General features: G+C 43.8%; 1 protein-coding gene across 5 annotated transcripts in view; it reads right to left on the reverse strand.

Annotated features, from left to right (window-relative positions):
• The window catches only part of TMEM181 (transmembrane protein 181), a 36,016-nt gene extending 12,634 nt beyond the window's left edge, over positions 1 to 23,382 (reverse strand). For 3 of the 5 annotated variants that reach the window (XR_008748075.1, XM_055810359.1, XM_055810361.1), the window contains exons 1-7: positions 15,102 to 15,196; positions 10,136 to 10,239; positions 5,386 to 5,441; positions 4,503 to 4,593; positions 3,798 to 3,916; positions 2,600 to 2,719; positions 668 to 748 (exon numbers count right to left, since the gene is read on the reverse strand). Coding sequence is in view for 4 of the 5 variants with exons in the window: in XM_055810359.1 (XP_055666334.1) it covers positions 668 to 748; positions 2,600 to 2,719; positions 3,798 to 3,916; positions 4,503 to 4,593; positions 5,386 to 5,441; positions 10,136 to 10,239; positions 15,102 to 15,109 (579 nt within the window). In the remaining variant the exon portion in view is untranslated. Of the gene's footprint in view, positions 1 to 667; positions 749 to 2,599; positions 2,720 to 3,797; positions 3,917 to 4,502; positions 4,594 to 5,385; positions 5,442 to 10,135; positions 10,240 to 11,791; positions 11,920 to 15,101; positions 15,197 to 23,159 lie in introns of those variants that run through there. The other 2 variants (XM_055810362.1, XM_055810363.1) reach the window with 2 other exon arrangements.
• Between the last annotated feature and the right edge of the window lie 650 nt (positions 23,383 to 24,032).

A 24,032-nucleotide genomic window follows, 5' to 3' on the forward strand; every position in this document is an offset into this window, starting at 1 on the left:
ACATTCACAGTTACCTGCTGACATCATCTATGTGAGAAGAATGTTATGCAGGTGTACAGGGCATTAGTGTCCTTACTCTGAAAATTCTGCGTTTTAGATTTTATGTTGTGGGTTTTTTCCCCAAACACTTCTTTTCCAGGGGCCAAACCAGATTGGAGGAGAGAGATAATCTAAATCATAGTGTAATTTAGATTGCAAGGTACCTCTGGAGGTCATCTGGCCCATCCTCACACTCAAAGCAGTGATGACTTTAAAGTTAGATCAAGGTCATATTCAACTGAGTTTTGCTCATTTTCAGGAGTGGAGAGCCAACGCTCTGGGCATCCTATTCCAATGTCTGAGCCTACCCACATGGCAAAAACATATTTTTTCTAGCATGTATTCACAACTCCCTTTGTTTAAACAAAATTCTTTATGTTCAATTCAAAAATCAGAGTTTAGAAAAACAAGTTCTCCCATTTAACCCGTTTTCATAATGTTGCTTCAATACCACTTGTAAAAACATAAAAGTAGCAACTACAAAAGTATTTCAGAAACATATTTTTACACCCATGCAGTGATATCTCATCTCTGCTGCCTGGGGTTAAGTTACTAAATATGGCACTACAGAGCAGGGTTATCAGCTGCCTACATAATATACTCCAGAAAAACTGAAACGAAATCTTACCGTGACCATAAAAGTAAGAACGACAAAGACAAATCGGAACCATATTTCCACTTGTGAAAAAGTTGGATTGTAGGTCTTCCACTACAAGGAAACAGAAAAAAATAGCCCAGTGAACAATGCTTTGACAGGGTACATACAACATGAATAATCAGCACTTTCTGCAGACACTGAGAAGTTCTCAGGCTTTTCAAAATGTAAAGGTATAACCAAATTCCACCATGTCACCATGGAAAGGCAAAGATAAATGTATACCCATAGGATTATCTGATGAAAAGATAACCAAAGCAGCCTAATATCCTTGCTTCTGCTTTACCCTGCCACTTTGTAACACGTTAAGGGTGCTGTCATATGTTACAGCTCTTCTCAGGACAAAAAAATACTTCCTTAATTGATTTCAATTGCTCTTTCATTCAAAGTTTGAATGCCAATAATTGGCTAAATCCAGTATGTTCTTTATTATCAAAGTCAAATGCATAAATTGATTATGAACAGGTTAATAAAGTACAGGCATCCTCCTGTAATGGATTTGTTTTCTTAAAGTTTATTCTCTTGTTTCAGAAGTGGAAAGAAGAAAATCAAGTAAGGAAGAATACTTGAGCTAATCAGAAATAAAGAACATTTTTCATAGGTTAAGGAGGAAAATTTCCTTGTCCTCCTCTAATTATTAGAAGGGTAAAAATATTAATTATAACATATCAGCTTGCATAAACTCTGCTCTGTTGACAATTTATCTCATACCTGGCATGCTTCTCTTTTGAAGCCACTTTTGAAATGTAAAATCCTGGTACAACATATGCTCTGCCTATCTGAACAAGAAGCTGTACCTTTCAATGTATTAAATCTGTCTTGTCTTTTTAAACTGTCAATGTAGAACAAAAATTATATGTAGGGAAACCTATTATAAAAAAGGCAACCTATGATTTCAACTGAGATCACCATAAACCATTGTAATAATGAAATAAATTGACAGTTTTGGTTGCTGCAGGGAAACAGGGGTTTAGTTTTGGGTATTTTGGCTTTGCACGCAGGTCTGCCTTAAAGGCAGCCTGCAAAGCAAGATAATAAATCTTACAACTATAAATGCTCCAACCTTTTGTCCTGTTTGAAATCTGGAAGTTAATTAAGTACATAAAAAACACTTTAGCTTTACAGTAAGATTTTTGCTTGCTACCTGCTCTGACATATCGACTGTTGCATATAGGTAGAATATACCATAGTAACCTATATTATAAATTTAGGTTAGTTTCATTTTCTCCCAGTGCACATGTTTCTAAATTTCTTTCTGGAGCCACTCAGCACACACTGATGATGTAACTTTTATAAGCAATCTTTAGCACTATGAACTGAACTTCTTATTTCACTATGGATTATTTTAGTGAACTATTTTATTAGCCTGCTTATTTTAGCTGAATAAACAGTTTTCCCTATAAGCACAATTAAAAAAAAATAAAAATAATAAAAAAGTAGTCTTCATTTTTCTTTGAGTGTCTTAAATCTTTCTAGCCCTTGCTTTTATAAAGTCTGGAAAAATCTTGCAAATTCAGATACACCTCCTGGAAAGGCTGAAAAAGATACTGTTTTAGAGAGGCAACATCTCTGTAAGAAAGTGCAGAAAACTGGATGTTCTAGTTTAGCTTGCATACTGTTAAAAATATCTTCCAGATATCACATTAAATTTATCTGTTCCAGAAAACAGCAGTAGCAGTTCTGAAAGAAAAATCTTTCCTTCCAGAGTTAAAAAAATTTGTCTAGAACTTTATTAACAGCAAATGCTATAATAGTTCTGACAGTAGTGACAGAAAAAAATTATTATGATGCATCTTTATGTTTATCTTCAAAAATGAGACAACTTTTTAATTACAGTTAAAGCAGACTTCTACAGCATTAGTAATTAAAGAGATTTCTTTTGCTAGTATAAAACTTTGTACTTACTGTGAAAGTAATATTCTGGATGGTGTATGTCAACTTATTTAGATCTTCAAAGCTAACAAATACGTTATACTGAGTGTAGTTCAGGTAGCCAAGGTGAGCAACAATTATTTCACTGCATTTCTGTGAACATATATAGTGAAGAAAAATATGTAAAAGCCTTCATTCCAGAATATGCACTGTTAGTTTAGGTTGGAGAATTTGTTTCTAAATGGTCAGATATTGATGGTATTTGTTATATGCCTTACCAATCTTTATCAGTCAGAATAAGACTCAAGTAAGACCTGCACATAAATTTCTCGACAGATATCAGACAAAGTAGAAGAAACTGCTGAAGTCAGTCAGCAGGTTGAACTGATGAAGAAGGCTAGCTTTCCACTTTAGCTGGTGAAAGCAACTGCTTGCAGCACCAGGAAGGATCTACATAACTCCTGTCAGTCAAGCTCTAGGTTATCAGATTGTGAGACGGGGCTATTTTGTATGAACTCATTTCTAAAACTTCACAGAAAGAAAGAAAAAACCCAAGCATATTGCCCTCTTGGCTGTGTGTAATTAAATCTAATGGAACACAATTAATTTCTGCAGATTTCATATATATGTGTGTATATATATATAAAAAAAGAAAATATTTTATTTACCCTACATGCTTATCACAAAAAACCTTCAGCTATGCCCTTCCTAAAGGACATGCATCTGGAGAAGCTGTTTTGGATGTCTCTAAACCTAAAAACATGAGTAAAAATTATACTAGAAACTAAAAACCTTAAACATTTCTTCACCGTTGGCAAGACATTTGGCTTTTTCAGAACACAGATACCAGCTGATTTCAATAGACACTCCGCTAGGTGTTGGAGGAGAATTTTTGTCTCCTCTGGAGCCCTATACCCAATCTTCTACTACAATACCCCTTTCTTCAGTACTGCTAAATCTGTTTAGGTGACTAAGCAGGACACACTGCTTTGCTGAGGGGTCTTTGAGGGATAATAGACAAAAGTCATAGAAGTAAACAGAAAGAGACAAACAGGTAGGTATCTTGGTCAGCATTGCTAGCTAGGTTGCACTTCTAGTTAAAACTATACTCGAGTCTTTCCTGAGACATACTTAACAGATACATTCTTCTCATTTGCAATGTAATGTAACATGCACACAAACAGATTGAAAGAAAATGTACTTCAGCAGTTTTATTTAAGCAGGCACATACTTGTGCACAACTGAGTAATCTTGTCCGATTGTGAACCTGATTATTAACATATGGTGTGCTTCCGTCCTTCACCACTCCAAGTACTTTGACTGTCATAGTAACATTTTTTTTGAGGGATCCTGTAATTAAAAGAGAAAACATTTAAGCTATTGCTACATGCAGAAATACAGTTCCAAATATAGTTTAAAACACTACGATATCCAAAGATTACTCAAAGTTATTCAGTTATACTTTACCGGAGTAGAGGTCCAGTATATTAATAAAAAAACTCACAAAACTTTTTATTTATATACTTAGGCAGTAATTCACAAATGCCCTCTACTGAATCTTAACAGATTAACAATTACCAATACAGTATTTCTCACATATTTACAGGGAAATTTTTTTGAAAAATTGATACAATTACAATCTACACATTAATTACCTCCAAAATGAAGGGGGAGACAGATTCTTTAGATACTACTGCTTTCACAGAAATAGCAAACGGCTTATCCCATATACCTATTGCTTCCAGTTCTCAAGATTACTGCTGTCCATGTCTTTACTAGGGGCAGGGGGTGGCATGGAGGGGGAGAAAATGTATCAGAGGAAAAATCCACCAATCATAACCAGAAAGCAACAGGATCATGTATGTGACAGATGAAATGAAAGATACAATATACAAGTTACTATATCAGTTTCCTGAGAATTAGATAAGATTCTCACCCTCATGCTGATCCAGCTCAACAATGCAGGTCAGCCACAGCTGCTGATTGTAAGTGGACAGTGGTGGTGAACTTAAATTAAATGGCTTCAGCTGTAAAAAACCCCATAAGATTAGCACCAGACATTATTCAGTTACATGATATATCTGTAGTTACAACGATGAAAGGCATGGTAATTATGTTTGTGACAATATTTTTGGTAATAGATTTAATATGTGCAACTCTGTGGACAGTACAATAAGCAGTTCAGATGTAAGTCTTCCAGAGAAGTAGCAAATTATTTTCAATATTAGCTTGACAGTGAAGAGCTAGACAAAAAAATAAAATGCAAGAACTGAGAACCAGAATATGAAAGCTTTCAAGAAAATGAACATGAAGGTTCATGTTAGGAAGCCAGATCCCATGTCTTGGTCACATGACAGTGAACAATTAACAAGAAAAAAACATATTCCTTCTCGGCTGATAAAAAGGAAGATCACAAGAAAGATATCATCAGTTGTCACTGACGGCATTCTTTTTCAGTTTATGTTCTCAATTTCTTCTTCTGGACCTCCTACAAGAATCTCCAATATGAACTCACCAGGGAATCCTATCAATACTCAAGGGTTACTTTATCAGAAATTACTGTTCAGAAACATCATAGAATTCCTGCCTTTCCTGCTCAGAAAATTAAGAGACTAGAAATTGCTGCTGGCCACCCATGAAACAACACAGTGGTAGTACAATACTGTACATTCAATTTCAAACTGGAAAGCATCATGTGGTCAAGAATTTTTCCAGTACAAATTTTAACACTTAAAATAATTGGGGGAAGGTGAATGTGTAACATTACTGACATTAAATAAAGCCACTCCTGTAATCCAACAATATTTATTAACTCTTACCTTTAGGCTGTTATTTAAGTCAGTTCTTGCTACAGAAGTTTCAATTACATTAGGACCTACACAATACATATGAAGGAAGAAAGAAAACAATATTGAAGTATGCATATTACTGATTAGTAATGATGTAAATATCAGATTTAAAAAGACCATATAAAATACCTCCCTGAAAAGCAGGTAAATAGTATTCCACTTTTCAGATGTTTAAGATGAAGGGTAAATCACTTAGACATCTCAACATCATTAATAAACTTGGCCTGAATGTTCCTTTAAGCCTCTCTGCCACAGTATTTCTAGGCATAATTAAATAGGAAATAAATTATAAATCAAGAACTCCGTGTCAGAAGCCCTGCATGTGTACTCTAAACGACTACAACCAACCACACTGTACTTTTCCCAAGCTAAGCTGTACATTGCATTCATTAAAGGTACTCAGCCACAGGAAAAGTTAGCTAAGCACCAGTGGCACTGTTGTTACAGTAACTTGAAGCTCAACAAACCACAACATATTTAAAACAACATATCAAACCCAATATATTTAATTGCATTATAAAGTTTCTATAGCCGAACTGCTACCACGGCCTGATTTACATAGGGCATAGCACCCATTAATGCATTGCCCTCCGGGCTTGGGTAGCAGGGCAAGCACATCCCATGGTATTTGAGTGCCTGATGTTAATGCTGTTTTATCTACATGTAGTGTACTCGCTTGTACAATCATAGTAACAGTATTTTCTGGCTAGTGCGGGATTTTCATCGCATTGGTCTGTTCAAGCCAAGATACCCACATGTTTGGGAACAATTCTCAGTCTACTCAGATGGGGCCCCTCCTTCTCTATAGAAAGCTGGTGCTATAATATATTATATATATCATCACATAAATAAACATAATTGTATAAAAGTTCTATAAACAATTTCTCCCAAGACAGACGATCTATTTAATCCATAGAGTTTCATGTCCAATTGTAGTGGGAGGTGTTCAGCTCGCTTCCAGACTTTTTATGCAACCTCTCCTCTAATCATTCTGGATACAGACACACATGTACTGGTCAACCACATCCATCCACTCACATTCTACCTCTAGTTCTGTATGCAGTTAATGGGAAGCAATAAAATCATAATTTATGTTACAAGAGACCTGCAGAAGCCATCTAGTCCAGCCTCTTATTTAACTCGATCAGGTTGCTCAGGGCCATGTCCAGTCAAGTCTTGAACATCTCTAAGGACAGAGACTCCCACAGCCTCCCTGGGCCACCTGTTCCAGTATTTAACCACCCTTCTAACAAGAAAATTTCCTCATGTCTAACTGGAATTTGTGTTCCAGCTTGTGTCTGTTGCATCTCACCCTACCATCATGCACCTCTGAGAAAAGTCTAGCCCCATCTCCTGTGTATCCTCTGATAAAGTTGTCATAGACAGCAGTACAGTTTCCCCTTAGCCTTCTTAGGTATGTCTGTATGTATATACGCAGAAGTATGTACTCATGCATGCATAAGTACATACGCAAAAGGACTAAATCAGAAAAATTAAAGGGAAAAGCAGGAAAAAGTCTGTATGTATATACTGGGGTGTGAACAAACATAGAGGACATGTATAGCAGGTAGGGACATAGGCAGGACATACACATGCATAGCTGGATCATTCTAGAGGCGTCACAGTTAAGATTTCTCTGTTCAAATGGTCTCTCCCCTTATGTATTCAGCCTGGCAATTTATTGTAAATTATTAATCCTCAAAACATGCTGTTTCAGCCACAAATTTAGTATTAAAAAAACTATGCAAGAAAAGCAGTTTTTCACAAAGACCATAGACTTCAAAGTTACTACAGGGAAACAATGGAAAAGAAGGAAGTTTATAAATAAGCAACATGGAATCATTCTGTGCAAGAAGTATTTTAGGTTATCTGCCATGACAGCCCTAAACATGCAGCTTTGCTTGGGCTTCTATAACCACTGTAATTATAATATTAATAATCTTACAGACTTTACAATGGAAAAATGAAGAATTTCACCCATCATAATCAAAGCTTCATATTAGAATTACAGTTCAACTTCACTAACAGCTACCCACTATAAAGTCCATTCTGCATCACTGAACTTTTCAATTCTCAAGTACATACAAACAGCACAGATTTTTGGAAGGTATTTTTGTTTTGAAAAGCCTAATTCAATTTCAGTAAGTGCTCATGGTTGATAAGTCATCATCTTTCAGTAATTAAATCTTAACAAAAACAACACAATGAGCCTTTTTAAACTTTTTTTTTTTTTTTAAACCAGAAGATATGAATCAATATTGGGGCAGAGAGACCATAGTCCCAGTTAAGAGCAGCAACCAAAAAAATAATAAGGTTCTACTGCTGTAATTCCTACTCCTCTAGCAAGCAATATATTAAAGCTTTTTAAAGCAGCTAACCAAAACAATGCTGTGGTCATGTTACTAAACAATGGTGATTACACTACATTGTTATTGGGCGGGTTTTTTTCAGTCTTGCTCAGTCAACAGAATCATGCCTGAAAACAAAGAGAACCACCCTGAGGTGGCGAACAGGAAAATTGCACAGGTACAGAAAATGAGCTCTGCACCTTGGATTTTCCTTGCACTTGTCTCACCCGGAAGATAACAAAGACCCATTGGGAAGAGGGAAAGAAAGTGAATGTAACTTGGGGGTGTGGGGGCACGGGGAGAACAAGTGTGCACCTGTCCTGGGTTAAAAGAACTGAAGAGTAACAGCTACCTCATTAAACTGTTTGTTTCCTCGGATGAGAAGCAAGACTTCTGCTAGGCTTCCCAAACTGCAGAGAGAGATGTTGAATATGGGCAAAGGCATATTCAAGTAGCACAGAAAACACGGAGGTATCTCACACTTTTTTCATTTACTTAGTGGGTTTGGTGAGTTTTGTTCAGACTGCACCCTTTACTGAGGGAGCACCCTATTGTTAATGCCCCTCCCTCTATTCACTGGAAGCAAGGAGCTGTCAACAAAAGCCACCAAAAACATCACAGTAAATGTTCAGTGGGTGTCCTCCCAAGGTAAACAGCATTCTTTTAAAAATAATGAATGTATAATAATGAACTGTGCTCACGCTTTGTCAACAAAAGGATCCAGCAAACCACTCTTACAAGCACAAAAATCCCACAGACATGCCAGTTCCTGAAGGGGATCACAGGCGAGCCCTGGGACCCCAGCGGGGTGCACATGACCAAGTGTTGCCTTACAGCAGCCAAGTTCCCTGGACCAAAGGCAACCACATCATCGGATCACTCTGCACACAGACGCAACACGATAACACAGCTCTCTTTCTCGTTCTGCCACTGATTAAGAGTGAAATGCTCAGTTTTCTTTTCCAAGAGCACTGCTTTTTGCCTAGCCTTACGTAAAATAACTTTCTTGCATCTCTTGCAACTCAGCAGCAGTATAAATACACAACTACAAATATGGTTCACTTTTAAAGCCAAATAGCACTAAATTAAGTAATTCCAGGAGTTTTTTCCTTTATCATTCATGTAAAATGCTTTTTTGTAAATGTATTTATACAGTATTTCAGCAGCAAAATAATGCCCTTCAGCATCCTTAGGCAAATCACAGGAATATCTGTGGTTAAGCTCTATGGACTGAAAGTCTGTCTGAACCTTAGGCTGCTACAATAAATCAAACAGCAGGAAAGAAGGTTTTATTTCACAGAAAAAAAAAATATTATTTAATGCTATTATGAAGAACATACTGCCTACAAGGCACAAAAAGCCCAAACAGCTGCCTCCACTTAACCCCCACTTCTTTCCAAGGCAGGCAGGAGGGGATGAATCTAAATCCTTCTAAAGGAAGTGAAGGACAGGGCAGAGGTAGAGACAACCCTACAAGAGGTGCCAGAGAGTGCCAGGGAGAACACAGCTGGGTGGAAATAAGCTGTAAAGTGGGGGGAGGTGGTAACCTCCTTGTCCTTAAATAATTCTTACATGGGGGGGGCGGGTTGCTTAATGAGTACACAAGTCCCTCCCTTCCCCTCTCCCTGTCCATCGCTTCTGCTTTGACAAAGATACTCTGACAGCAAAGCATTAGCTTATTAACAGTGCAGTGACAGCACACTGATTTTTTTTTTTTTCCAAGTACATTTTAGACCTGGAGAAGCTCTCTGGAATGAAATACAGATGGCTCCCACACTTTCCGTCTGCCTAATGACACTCCGCATCTTTGTCAACCAGACTTTCACAAATCTCTCTGATCTCCAGGATAAGTATCCAGGCTTAGTCTCCCAGATCATCGTGACTCCCACAAAGGTCTTTGAAACCAGACACCTAAGCTCATCTATGTTTGACAAAAGAAGCTGCCATTTTTACATCACTAAAATATTCTATATTTCTGTGGCATTTATCACCCAAACATTTAGAAGCCTTTCAAACAGTTATCAATTTCCTTCCAGGAAATGACGTATGAGCACCACCATTTTACAGATTGAAATACAAAGAAGAAAATTAATGTAGCAGCCTGCTGAAAAATTACGTTACAATGAAGCAGGTTTTGTTTTACTTTACTGACTCTCCCCTGGAAAGCAGCTGCAAATACCAAATCTGTGTAGGTAATACTCCTATGAAAAAATGAGATGGAGGAGACACTTCCCCCTCCCTGTCAAAAGTAATGCTTTCTCAGACACCTTAGGGGCAGTAAGCTCATTAGCATTTAAATACATCTGTAAATACCAACAGGTTTAGATAAAGCATACAAGAACTGAAATCTTTTACAAAGACAATATCCTTACCTGCTATTCCTATGAAGACTGTCAGACCAAAACAAACAAAGAATACTACGAAGACCAGAACAAAATGCCGTTTGGACAGTGTATATAATCGCATCGGTGCCAGCCTACAAGAAACAAAAAAAAGCACAGAATTAGCTGTTGGTCATATTTCGAAGCCGGGGTGGGGGAACAGTCCCCATTCATTCCTCCACAAAGAAAATTAAACCAAACTTTGAGGTAACATGTTAACACTAAGAAATAATATTAATGCTGCTTTATAGGGCAAGGATATCTACTATGAATTGCTAGGCTTATATATGTGCACACACATGCACGTCCCAAAATGTATGAATTTTGCCCATACTTTTTATGCTAGGGTCTTCTATCGTCCTAAGACTTGAGCACAAGAAAGCATTTCTTAGAGAGAGAAAAAGTTACTTTTTTTTTTTAGTTCATATGTTAATACGTATAATTTAAATATCCAACATATCTCCTGCAATGACAGCTTAACCTAAAGCGACTGATGTCACTAACAACTCAGTTACCTGCACAGGATCTTGATGAGTTTTCTACACCCTATATATATATAATTTTATATATATATATATACACTATAATATATAGATATATACACTTCATCCCTGCAGGATCATCCCTAAAAAGGAGTAAGGCAAGCTCCAGATGTGCTGGAGGTACATGCTCAGGCTCTGCATTCTTCTTTGAGCTCCATCAAAGCTTGGAAAATAGAAACCTGAACTTAAATTTATTATTAGACACTTAAATACAGATACACATAAAAGCAATGACATCTCTTTCACAATTGTTTGGTGGTTATTATTAGGTTAAAGACAAAATGGGAAAAAACTGAAAAGACCAACTGCCTCCCTTGGAAACAGGTAACTTCCAGTTCTGTTAGTTTAAGGGAAACATGATCAAAGAATTAATCCTACATAACATATCCCTCGTCTATCTCCCTTTTTATTAAATGCATAGTTCAGAACAGGAAAATCCACCACGTTTCAAAATACAGCCAACACTTTGATTTTTGAGTCATGCCAGAGCTGAGCTGCCATATAGCTGATTTACTGCTGTTCCAGGAGGCACGATCATAGAAAGCTGTACAGTTTATATGGGAAAGCAATACGATTGGGGGTAAGGGCGTTTTCTGATAAAACTGTATGAGCATCATCATGGAAAGAAATAAATGCATTACATTTTAAAGACAGTGTTCCCTTTCAGCTTGGAATAAAACTTTTTTTTCACCAGCTGAATGGTGCCGTTACTGGTTCACCATATTATTGAAGAAATGCAGAAAAAGTGGTGGAATCCTTTCCATAAGCCCAGCCTGAATTCTGGGACTAGGTACCACATGCCTGCATGCCTGGCAGCCCTTAAAAGTAAGGCAAACAATTCACTTTACACCAGTAAAAGGTAACAATAACCTCTGTTTTTAAGAATCCCTGCATTCTTTCCAAATAAAAAAATAATTACATTATTCCTTTACTGTAAGTTTGAAAGATACAAATCTTAATTTAACTCACAAAGGAGGTGGGGAAGGGAGGAAAACCCCACAGAGGTAATGAGAACTGCAAACAAGTAATTGTAAATGTTGCAAGTTTTCCCAAACTGGCCTTACAGGACTCTGGGCACAGCACCTGCAAGCACAGTGTAACTTACCTTGCTTGCCACACACCCTTATGTAGCGCAAAAGCCCCACGCCAGTCTAAGAAGTCAGAATAGCTGATAGTACAGGCAAAAAAAGGTAAATTGTACAGGAAATTATGACAGTCATAACCAGGAACAGATCAGATCTCTGTCACAGAGACCCTTACAGACAAATAAGATTTTGACTTTGAAAAATGCCAAATAATAGGCTCATTTCAAACCAGAACTTGTTTGCACAGCTTTTGCAGGGATATTAACTACAGCATTTTCCTTCAATCAATGTCTTAACACCTCAGCCTTCATGCACTTAAATCGCTTTAAAGCTACTACATCTGTAGTAGTACTACACTAAGGCACATTTTCCTATCTGTTCCAAGGGCTCTTCCAGTTCCACAGATGACCTGTCTCCCTAATTAATTCATTCCTTAATTAATTAATTAACACTCCTTGTTTCCCTAAGAACACCACATACGGCACATTATCTTGAGATACCAAAATACTAATCTTAACAAGAAAATCCTTGCTATATAAAAATGGTACTTAAAATGCTGATATGCCTAAATGAAACATAAGGGTTGAAGGGGATACCAGATGCTTCACGGCAGAGCACACACCAAGGATCACGCAACACACAGAAACCAGGTCTGGATGGGAAAAGTCCATGAGCTGAGAATAGCTGACAATTGGAAGAGTATCGTATATATGCAGGAAAGTATGACATATGCTCATGCTGTTCTTAACAGCTATACAGTCTCATGCAGGATACTTCTGACTTGCTATGCATATTCTCGGTTCTTTTGATAAGCTTCCACATTTCAAAATGCATAATGTGAACATGAGAAGCAGCTTCACCTCCACAGTCCTTACAGGAAAGTCACCGGAGTTCACCACCCAGCCAACACTCACAGCATCACAGCTATTGGCAATTATCACCCTGGTTTACTTGTACACCAAAGCACAGATGCACTTGCAAGCTTTCAAAGAAACATGTTCCAGACGTTGGCTCATTCTTTATTCCAGCTCCTCTCCAGGTGGTGCAACACCTAGTAGTCAAAATGAGTTGGTATACACCTACCTAAGAACAGTCGTGCTGGCAGTTAACAGAGAGGAGACCAGAGAGAGCAGGGACATGCTGTTTTCCCTTCTTTCACACTGGTACTCCTGAAGTCTCATTTAAGCCACTGACTGTATGTGCTACTTATGTGCTACAGTACGTGCAATTTACAGGTCAGTGAGACAACACGGACTCCTTTTGTAAGGGCAAATGTAAGACCTCGGCCTAATCTTGACTCCATTTATCACGACAACAAACAAAAATTTGTAGCGTTCCTATCACATGATGTATAGAATTTCCTTGTGTGGTTTCAATGTCTCACTTCAACCTATCACCAGCTGACATACAAAGCAGATAAAATGATCTTCCTGTATGTTCATTGTTTAACACCTGCCTTTCGGAAAGAGATGATACAAAATTTATTAATATACATAAATGCAAGTTGGATGATCCCCCAACTAGCAGTTTCTTTCTTACATCCGGAAGGCATAATAAAGAATAAAATGTTTTACAGGCGTTTATGGGAAAAAGCAAAAAAAGCTTCCTCATTCTGGAAGCATCTATTCAAATGAGTTAAGAACTGTGCTTTGCTTTACCAATGGAAGACGCTTCCATCAGCCTAGCCAGAGCAGCCTGAAGCTCAAGACCAGCCATCCAAGAGTCTGCAGATTTTTCAGGCAGCTTTTACCACCTGTACTGAGTTTTATCCTGAGACAGAAACTACATATTTTATAATTAAAATGGATATGTCTAAAACCAACTGCAAAAGAGCAGAAAGCACAGAGACAGAAGCAGAATTATTTTACTCTGACATCTCAAACAGCAGCCGGTAAGAACTAAACTGCACTAACGCAATCCGTGATAGAGTGAACTATGGAAATGCACACTCATAAAACCTGCAATCTTTCAGAAACCATCCATAAGTGAGATGTAAGGGTAGGTTAAATCTTGCTCTTTGAGTAAAGTTTTGGCTCAAATGGTTAAGCAAAATGGTTCTCAAGCTGTTCCCCAACTTGAAATCACTTCTCATGCCTGCATCACAGTCTTTACAAAGACAATCACAGAAAACAAAGCCTCTTATACAATAGTTTTCACTTAAGACTCTCACTTTACAGATGGGAAGGCTGTGACAAAATTGAGATTAAGCAGTAGGTAGCACAAAGTTTAATATTAAAATCAGAAATAACTTTTACCCAGAACAGTTTTTCTGGCATGCTGACCTCAACACCTCTGCCTCCAACTGCTCTCTTCTATTCTAGGCTCACTCCCAAATAAATCCATCAAACCCACTTTGATATAAATGATTATATATGCTACCTATATTCATAGTCCTGGGTCTATTGCACTTTCTCACAGTTTAAAGACACAGCTTGCTTCAGTGTCCCTCAGGAGACCTTTAATTTCTTCCTGCAGATGTATTCTGCAACGGTTAGTAGCTAATGAGGCAGCACATGACTACATAAAAAGATGCATGCAGTTAATACTGACAGCATTTCACAGCACTGCTCTATGACAACTGACAGCTAACCACGACTATGCTGTCTAGCTTGCGAGCACGCGGTAGGTTTGGTGCTTTTTTTCAGCGTTTTGTTTGTTGTGTTCATTGAACTCTGAACAATTAGTCACGGCGATGCCTCTATCCATGCGAAAACATATCCGGGAAAACAAGTTTTGCTTTTTCCTTCTCAGACACAAGACGGGCGCGGGGCTGCGACGGGATTCACTCCCCGCAGCAGCGGGGGGGCCGCCGCGGTCCGCTCGGAGCGGGCTGGCGCTCGCAAGGCGCGGGCTGGCGAACCATGGCCCCGGGACATGACCGTAACCGCACTTCCTTAACGAGAATTAACGTATGCAACCTGAACGGCAAGATCCAGGTCTTCACAGGGGAAAAGCCCAGATTCCCGCACCCGGCCAGCGGAAGGCGTTTCTGCTCCCCGTTCCGGACCTTGACCCAAGCGAACAAGCAGGTCCCGGTAACGGCGGGCCGGTGCCTGCCCCCCCGCCCCGAGACCCAGCGGGCGGCGCCGGCGGCAGCCGGGGGGCACCCGGAGCCGCAGGCCGGCCCGGCGGGCAGACGGGTATGCAAGCGGGCGGGCGGGCGGGCGAGCGGGCTCCCGCCAGCCGTTAACGGCCGCTCCCGCCCCGCCAGCGCCCGCGCGCGAGGGCAGCCGCGCGAGCCCCCCACGAGACGCCACCCCGCCCAGCACGCGCGAGGGTCCCCGGCGCGCGAGCCGCGACCACCCCGCTCCTCCCCCGCCCACCACTCACGGCTCCATCCCGGCGCCGCATGCGCATTGGAGGCGCCTCCCCCCCGCCCCGAGCCGCCGCCGCTGCCGTGGCACAATCGCGAGCGGCGCCCCGCGGCGGCTTCCGCGTGCGTCACCCGGCCGCCACGCGACTCGGGAGACGTCACGGCAGCCCCCGCCGCTCCGCAGCCGGGGGGCCGGAGGGCAGCGCTGCCGGCGGGGGGCGGCGGCGCTACGGCGGGCCGGAGGGGACACGGGCCGGCGTTCTGCGGCTGGCGGCCGGGCGCCGCGCCGGTGCGGGGAGCGCGGGGAGCGGCTGGCGGCCCCGCGTTGAGCAGCCGCGGCGGGCAGGGCCCGGCCCGCGGCCTTGAGGGGCCATCCGCCGCCTCCCGCGCCGTACTGCCGGCTGCAGCCGCCGCTTTTCCGCAGCGGGAGCGCCGGGGCGAGGGACGGGCGCCGGGCGCAGTCACCGGCCGCCACCCCCCCCGGGGCCGCGGGAGGGCCGCCGGGGCCCGGCGCTGAGCTTCGGCCCTTTGAGGTGCTACCTGGGCTCTGGGGAAAAGGCCCTGAGCGGCTGGGCCTCCCCCGCCCACCGGGGCTTCGACACGGGCCGCCCCGCTGGGGTGGCGGCGGCATTTTCCACGTTTCCAGCGCGCGCGTCAGCTGGTGGTGGAGCAGGAGAAGCCACGTGTATCAGGGAAATGTAACCTTATAAACAGAAAACATGTAAGACAGAGAATTGGTTCTGGATCTGATCTAAACCTGCCCATTTGAGGCGTAAGGCCTGAGGTGACTTATCTGTGGTGAACACGTGCTGGTTTAGTGCCCGTTAGAGACAGCCTCCCGGCTGGCAGATGTGATGGGATTTTTTCCCAGCCTGACCAAATGGCAATGGCTCTTCCAGCGGAATGAAAATGCTATCACTGCAGTCACCTGTACGCAGCTTCGTGGTGTTCGAGATGTGACTGAGGTATCGTGTTCACAGAGAATTCGGTCAGCTCCCAGTCACCAGCTACTGGTTTGAAGATACTGCTTAATAAAAATCTCCAGATCGCACCTAACACCATTTTGCTCTTGCACAAATGTTGAGGTACAGTTGGATTTTGTTCCACTTTCCTATTAAATGTCCTGGGATTGGGCAACAAAGATTGTCAACGGATCCACTGGGTAGCAATGATCAAAACTAGGCAGCTTTAGGGATTTTGCCAAGTTATATTTTGAGCTAATTTCTGATAGAAAGCCAGCACTTCAACACATGTCTAGGATAAAATACCTGGTGTCTAGTCTAGGATAAAATTCTGAGTAACTTCCTGGCTTTGGTATTTGTCATATATATATTGCCAACCCAGGATGACTCCAGAAATGTTTAGATAGATCAGTCAACATATAATTTAAAAATTATCTCTTCAACAATCAAATACGTCCATAAAAGCTTACTCTAGATGGTAAGATGGCTTTATTGCAATTCCTTTTTAAAGGTACTTAACATTAACAGTATTATTAATTTCATTCAGTTGCCTTACAGGTAATTCATGTAATTACTGGTGACCTGTGGGACCCAGTGTGTATCTTGTGTAGCACCACTAAACCCAAAAGAAACATGCTGGGAATTAATTCAGACATTGATACCATATTTGTCCCATCAGTTAGATCTTTGAATTACACCACTGATGATTATCTAGTAATCTCATAAAAAGGCTGTCTTGAGAAATGCATAATATGAAGTGATGAAATAAAGGCATTTATAAATCTGAAATCAACAGGAATTGCTACTGTAGGGCAGAAAACAAAGGTTTGAGAAATCAGGACAACCTAACAAACTGTATCTGTTCAGAACAAGATAGCACTACCAAGCCACAGTTTGAAGTCATTAGGTCATAGGTGATATGACATGCATTGCCTCGCTCTCAGCAGACTTCAGGCTTCCCCAACAAGTTCTCTCTGACCAGAAAATGATGGAATGATGTTTACAGCATCTGTGACCATTTCCAGTGTTCTGGGAGGCACAGTTGCAGAGTTACGACTGCTACCATTTATGTGCACACATCTGAGCTATTTGTATAACTGCTGCGATCCCTCTGGCACTCAGATGTTTCACTAACATGAATCAATGTATTCTCCTCAAAATAAAAATACATTCTTCTCATTGAATGGGTAGGAAACTGAAGCACAGAGAGACAGCCTAGCCGAAAGTCACTCAGAGAACAGCGTGTGGATGGCAGAGTTTGAAATCCAGCTCACTTCGATCAGCCATGGGACCACATTTCTCTTTGCCATCTACCAGCTTTCAAAGGGTTGTGAATACAGGTTGCAATGCATGTGTTTACAATGTAAGTGCTGTCAAAATAGTGGCATTGAGTTTACAAACTAAACGCTCAGAGGGAAGGTACTGTGAAACCCCTCTCCCTCCACAAATGCAGAATCAGTCAGTCTCACTCTGCTTTGCCCCTTGCAAGAAGGTGCCACTCAGTGCCTTGTCTGACGTGTTCTGGGGTGAAACAGTGCAAGAAGCTACTGTCTGCCTCATATGTTGTAGAAAGTGGATGGTGTATGGTGAATGAGGCTTGCAAGAAGAGGCAGGCTGATCTATGAACAAGAAGGCTGAATGCCAGCTCAGCTAGGATTCTGTTTACACTAACCACCTTAACACTAACGCTATGCTTTCATGACCAGTTTATACTTTCATGGCTCCTACCTACAGCTTTAGTGACAAAAGGTGAAATCCAGCCTCTCCGTAGCTCTTTGATTTTTGCGAGCACAAATGTTTGTGCAGTAGTGGTGAATCAAATAATGGAAATTATCTGAGTTGCAAGTAACTCAGAAAGAAAATGGTGTTTTGCTGGATTGGTTGCTCTGTCATTGTGCAGCTACCAGGAACATTTGTGGGCAGACGAGGAAAAGAGCAAAATGTGTGACTAGGAGAGCTAGGATGGCTTCTTCCAGCCACAGAGCCAGCTTATGGCAGCTTAAAGCCATCATGAAGCTACTGTGTTAAGTCTCCTCCTCCTGCTGCTGTTTCAAGCCTTCTAGCCCTAGCTGTGTACTTCACACTGGGGTCATTTGGGTTCTTCCCCCAGTTGCCAGGACCCAGCAGTGAGCCCTGTAAGAACAAGAGAAGGGTACCAGCTGTGGCTTGAAGCAGCCACTGAAGGTCCTGCCTGGGGCTAGGCTGGCAGCAGCATGAACCTTCAGGGAATTTCACAGCAGTTCTCTAGCAAGGTCTTGCTGACCCCTTGGCTTCTCAGAGACTTGCACTTTGAGCACTTGGGAAAGATTTTAAGAAGGTGGGAAGAAGCGTATCCTTATCACAACAGCCCTCTGGCAAACTTCTAGTTTCTCTGAAGCACACAGACACTAGTTTCTCAAAGGAAAAATGAACAGCTTCTCTCTGTTGCTGAGTAAATGATGTGCTGTTCTGTGGTCTTTTTGTTAAGGGAGCAGAACCACTGTGAATGAACTTTTCCCACATGTTTTGAAGATTAGCTATGTTTTCATGAACTGGAAACACTCGTAGGAGATGCTGAGGAATTAAGAATATCGGTATCATCTATAATTACCACTTCTGTTACCCATATAAGCAACATCAAGCATTAATTAAAGCTGCAAGTTAATAAGTTTCACGATGTCCTATATGTAGTCTTTTCTTTTTGATGTACAAAATGTCATATTATTGAATGATAGGAGTTTAAAATGTATCCCTTATTTAAAGCAGGGCAGATTGTAGGTCATTTATCTTAATCTCTGGGTATTATTACTAAATTCAGCATCAACACTGTGCTTCCTTGTATAAGCTGATTGGCCAGTGGGATATGTTCATTAACCTAGAAGTTGATTTTTCAAGAGTACCAAGCTGTTACTTAGTTATGCAACTGTGATGTCACACCACAGTTTGGCCACTTTCCTGCTCTCTACTCTCTGTCAGGTAGGCACTTTCATTGCTTGCTTTCCTATCAAAATGTTTTCAGCATGCTGAACTCTTTGACATTAGCTAGGGGACCGAGTTATGAAACTCCCACTGAAATAACTGTCGGCTGATTGGGAGGCCTGCTGTGAGGCCTGCTGTCTTCTGATAAGCTTTGTATATGTCACAGACCACATGTCGAAGAAATAAAAATGTAGATGCTTTAGTAACATTTGTACTAAGTTCTTTTTGTACCCATAGCTTAGTTAAAATTGCCTAGTGCAGTGGAGGTTGCTGTCAGCTGCCAGCCCTCCTCTCCTTGCCCTGCCATCCGGGCCAGAAGGCATGCTAGGGGAGGAAGGGACATATTGGAGTGGGAGGGAGAGACACCAGGCAACAAACTGTTCATTCAAGTGGCTTCTTCAGACCAATTTGTCAGGTGTATAAATTAGAACAACCCTGAAGTTGCTGTAATAGATCTGATGCACTTTGTAGTGGTGCCCAAGACTGATGGGAGAGCCCAACACTATTCCAGTCTGCCTTCTCTGAGCTTATCTACCACACCAAGCATCTCCTGGTGTACCACAGACTAATCCTAGGTGTACTAAGTCCAGACCGACCTGGTATTGGAGTTACCAATGAGGTTATTTAATATGACACCCATTAGTCTGTAAATAAATAGTTTCTTTCACAAGCATATCATGAAGTGCCATGTCTGCCTAAGGGAACTCTTAACCCAGGCAGATGGCGTCAGTTAGTGCGCTGAGCCACGGCCAACCCTGCTCTCTCCACCTCTCCCAGATGGCTGGGTAAACTCGTGCTTGTTTGTGGGGAAATACACCAGGATGCACAATGTACAGACTATACTGGGCTGCTGAGCAGAACAAACTAACACGGACACCCCTTCATCTCTATAGTGTGGATGAGTGCCCTGGGGCTATGCAGCGTAAGGGTGATGTGGCTTGAGGTGGCTGAGGAGCCTGCCACCCTTAGTTTTCACCCCTGCCCAAAGAACAGGCTGCTCACAGACAGCTGCTAAACCACACGTTCAAGAGCACCGTGCTTTAAAGGAAACCATCACCAAAAGATATCACTGAACTGGGACAGCCTCAGATCTGAATCTGAAGTGACTCAGCCATCTGTGCAGTGAGAGCATAGTTACTTGGGATAACAGCTTCATCAGCCGTCTCTGAGCTAGGTCATCCCTTCACACCGAATCCCCTGTCACTGAGAATAAGCACATACCAACACAGCATACAACAAGCACTCCTGAGTCAAGAAAAGCTGTTTCCCTGCCAGTCACAAAGGGGACTGCTTGGTGTTTTTCCATTTCTGCACCAGCTCTGCTCCAAAGCTTTCCAGTTTTGAGTTTTTCTGTTGGCACTCAGAGAAGGAAGCCCTTACAGAAATCAGGAGTGAGACTGCAGCAGCAATTTTTTTTTTTTCTAGAAAACATTACTTGCAAACCCACCCACCCCCTGCCCTGCCCCAGCCTCTCCTTTCCTACCACTTAATGAACTTGACCACTGTTTCTGAAGAGGCGATGGAAACCACCAGCTGAAGGCCCAATGGCTGTGCTCAACTGGTGGGAGGGGAGAGTTAAGGCTAGCAGCGGTTGATAGCCTCATATTTGTGAATACAGTGTGTGAGAGAGAAAAACATGCTTTTATGTGGTTTTACCATCTCTTCATTTTGTTAGTCTGGTATAAAATATTACTTGCTTTTAGTAACCTTACTATTTTGAAGAACCTGCCTGGTTTGAAGTAAAGGCAAGCCACACAGCCTTTCCTTGGTCAAACTTCCAAAATTCTGCCTGCTGTCAGAGCAGTATCTCCATTACATCCCTGAATGTACTTATTTATAACCTGACCAAACATACTGAATAAAATAGAGAGGATGAAGTATCGAATTCTTGATCCCTTAAGGGAGAGTTAGAATCTAAAAGGCAGATGCCGTTGCTACATCCATCCATCATGCTGAAGGGAAGCACTCACCAGAACAGCAGGTATGCAGTGACAGTAACAGTAAACTAATTTTATTGCAGGTCACTTAGGTTAGGGTTTTGGGAATGCAGGGAAGTACTAGCATGACTTCTAAGTCATGAAATGTTATTTCCTTGCCAAGAGCCCAATATTAACCCCATTTCATTCTAGATGACCTGCAGCTGATAACTCTTGGGGATATTCTTACTGAAGAAAGGGCAATCTAGCACTAACTGTACAAGCTCATTTGATGCGGTGGGCTAGCACCTTCTCTTTTCAACCCAGAAAGTCCCTCCATACACATTTAAAGTCATAAAAATGAGTTAATAACCGTTTACCTTGGAGAGCTCAAGTTTCTTCTGGAAACAAAGCTGAACAAATGCCTCTCCCAGGACCTCTTATTCCTTAATTCGAAGCTTATGCCTCCCCTCTTTCTCCATTCTAGTGCCGATATTCATTATCATGCTGCCAGGTGCACACAGGCACATTTCCATCGCTCTTTACCACCGCCCATGGCTTCTCACAGCATGCTCAGGTACAAAAAGCCCCTGTTTTGACAGGAAGGACCATGGTTATGGTGAACTCTTCCAAGCTGTCAGGCAGTGTTTCCAAACTCTGTGACTCTCTGTAGGCTTTACCATTGTGAGCAATGAGACAATTTCAATCTAATGGGCCACCTGCCCCTTCCCTGGGAAAACAGGCACAGAATACCGGGGTCAAATGATCAAAGCAGAAGAACTGGGGCACCATGCACAAAGAGGCAGAAGTCCTTATGCTCAGATTTATAGTAAAATAGAGCTGAAAGAGACTTCACAAGGTACCTAATTTTTCCTTCTGCCTCAAGAGAGCATCTGCCAGACCTACGTCTTTCTTGGCACGCATTTGTGAAAAGTTTTTAAAGACCTCCAGATGATGGAAATGCTACAGCCTCCCTGGATAGTTCTTTCTATAGTGTTTTACCATCCTTCCCATTCAGAAGTTTTTTCTTAATGACTAATACGAGCTTTCACTACTTCAATTAATATTACTCTGTAATCTTTTGTCCAAGACAAACTTAAAGTTTCTCTTTACAGAAATTCCTGTTGCTCCAACTTGGATGTTTCTTCTTTTCGGGTAGCAACCCCAAATTTTCCTCACACCTATGTTTGCTAGGCTTTTGATTATCCATATCTCTGTCCTTATGCTCTCTTCCATTGGCAAGCCCTTCAAGTGTGGTGCCCAGAACTGGACACAGCTGCAGCTGAGGTCTGGAGTGGTGACTGAAGTAGATGTTTTAATTCTCACATCTTACAAACCGTGCTTTTGCTGTATGCCCAAATGACATTTTTTACATGTATAAGACAATGTCATTGTTGAAAGAAGGTATTTTATAAGGTAGTATAATTCCCATACCTCCCCTCCCACCGAAAAAAAAAAAAAAAAAAAAAAAGCTACCCAACTGTTTGTTCCCCACAACCTGTATTTGGGCTGAAGAGATTCATTCTGTTTCCTGGCATTTGTTTCTCCTGATTCTCGCTCTACTTTTTCAGACCCTTTCTCCGATCCAAAAATTCTTTTCTTTTCTAAGCCCGTCCTCCAACGCCGTTGGAGTCCTCCCTAGCCTTGTGTAATCCCTGAGCACGAACGGTCTCCCGCCATCACTGGTCATTTAGGGAAACGGGAGACAGGGCCACGCACGGCAGGAACATGGATGCAGCCTGCTCAGTGCACCCGTCCCTTTGCCGGCCCCTGCTTTCCCCGCCCGCTTGTCCCTGTCCTAGGGCCGGTTCACGGTGCTCCAGACCACGTTCCGCCGCCTCGCTAGGGCAGGGGAAGGCGTGCACGGAGGGATGCAGATGGGAACTGCGGGTATCACCGATGTAAGGACGGGAACGCGGGAGGTGGGGAACGGCGGCGCTGGGCTTTCTGCCCGGAGGCGCTGCGGCCCCGGTACCGCCGCGGCGGGACTGCAGGGCCCGGGCCCCGCGGCGCCGCCCGCCGGAACACGGCCCCGGGCTGGGGCGGCGGCTCCCGCTGCGCCGCCGGGGCTCGTCGCCCGAAGCCCGGCCTCAGATCGCCGGTGCCGGTCCCCGCCCAGCATCCCCCGGCTCGCTCCCGGTGGCGGCCCGGTCCCCTCCGGAGCCGCCGGCCGAGCGCCGCGGAGGCCAGGCCGGAGGAAGCCGCGGAGCCCCGGGGAGAGCCGCGCCCGCGCCCGTACCGGTAGTAGCGGTCATCCTTGTAGGGGGTGAGGTCTTCCTTGATCTCCCGGTAGGTCTCCCGCACCCGCCTGCAGAAGCGCTTGACCTCGCCGCACAGCGGGCTCCCGAAGGCGGCGAAATCCGCCTCCATGGCGCCCCGCGCCGCCTCAGGCCCCGCGCTCCGCCATGGCGCCCCGCCAGAGCCCGCCCGGCGCTGCGCGGCCGCGGGGCGGGGGCGGCGCAGGAGCCGCAGCGGCGGCGGCGGCGGCAGGGGCGGGCCCTCGGCGCACGGCCCGCGCCCGCGGGGGCGGCGGGAGCCGCTTCAGCACCACGGAGAGGGGCGGCCGGTGCCCGGGAAGGCCGCTGCCCCGCCCCGCCCGGGGAAAGGGGCCGGGGCAGGGCAGGGCTGCGGGGCAGGGCGGCAGGGCTGGGCTGCGGGGCCGGGGCAGGGCTGGGCTGCGGGGCAGGGCGGCAGGGCTGGGCTGCGGGGCAGGGGCAGGGCTGGGCTGCGGGGCCGGGGCAGGGCTGGGCTGCGGGGCAGGGCGGCAGGGCTGCGGGGCAGGGCGGCAGGGCTGGGCTGCGGGGCCGGGGCAGGGCAGGGCTGCGGGGCAGGGCGGCAGGGCTGGGCTGCGGGGCCGGGGCAGGGCTGGGCTGCGGGGCAGGGCGGCAGGGCTGGGCTGCGGGGCCGGCGCGGCGCCAGGGTGCCGGCTGCGGGGCCAAGGCCTCTCCGCCCCCCGTGGCTGATGCCGGGCAGCGGGGGCTCCCCCGGCCCGGCCTGCCCGCAGCGCCCGGGGAAGCAGGGAAAGGCCGCGCGTTACCTCTGCTGCCAACATCGGGGTGTGTGTGTGTAAAATAAAACCGGTCTGTTCTTCAAAGCACACCAGCTCTACCTG

The sequence above is a fragment of the Falco peregrinus genome, chromosome 7 (assembly GCF_023634155.1).
Source record: "Falco peregrinus isolate bFalPer1 chromosome 7, bFalPer1.pri, whole genome shotgun sequence".
NCBI lineage: Eukaryota > Metazoa > Chordata > Aves > Falconiformes > Falconidae > Falco > Falco peregrinus.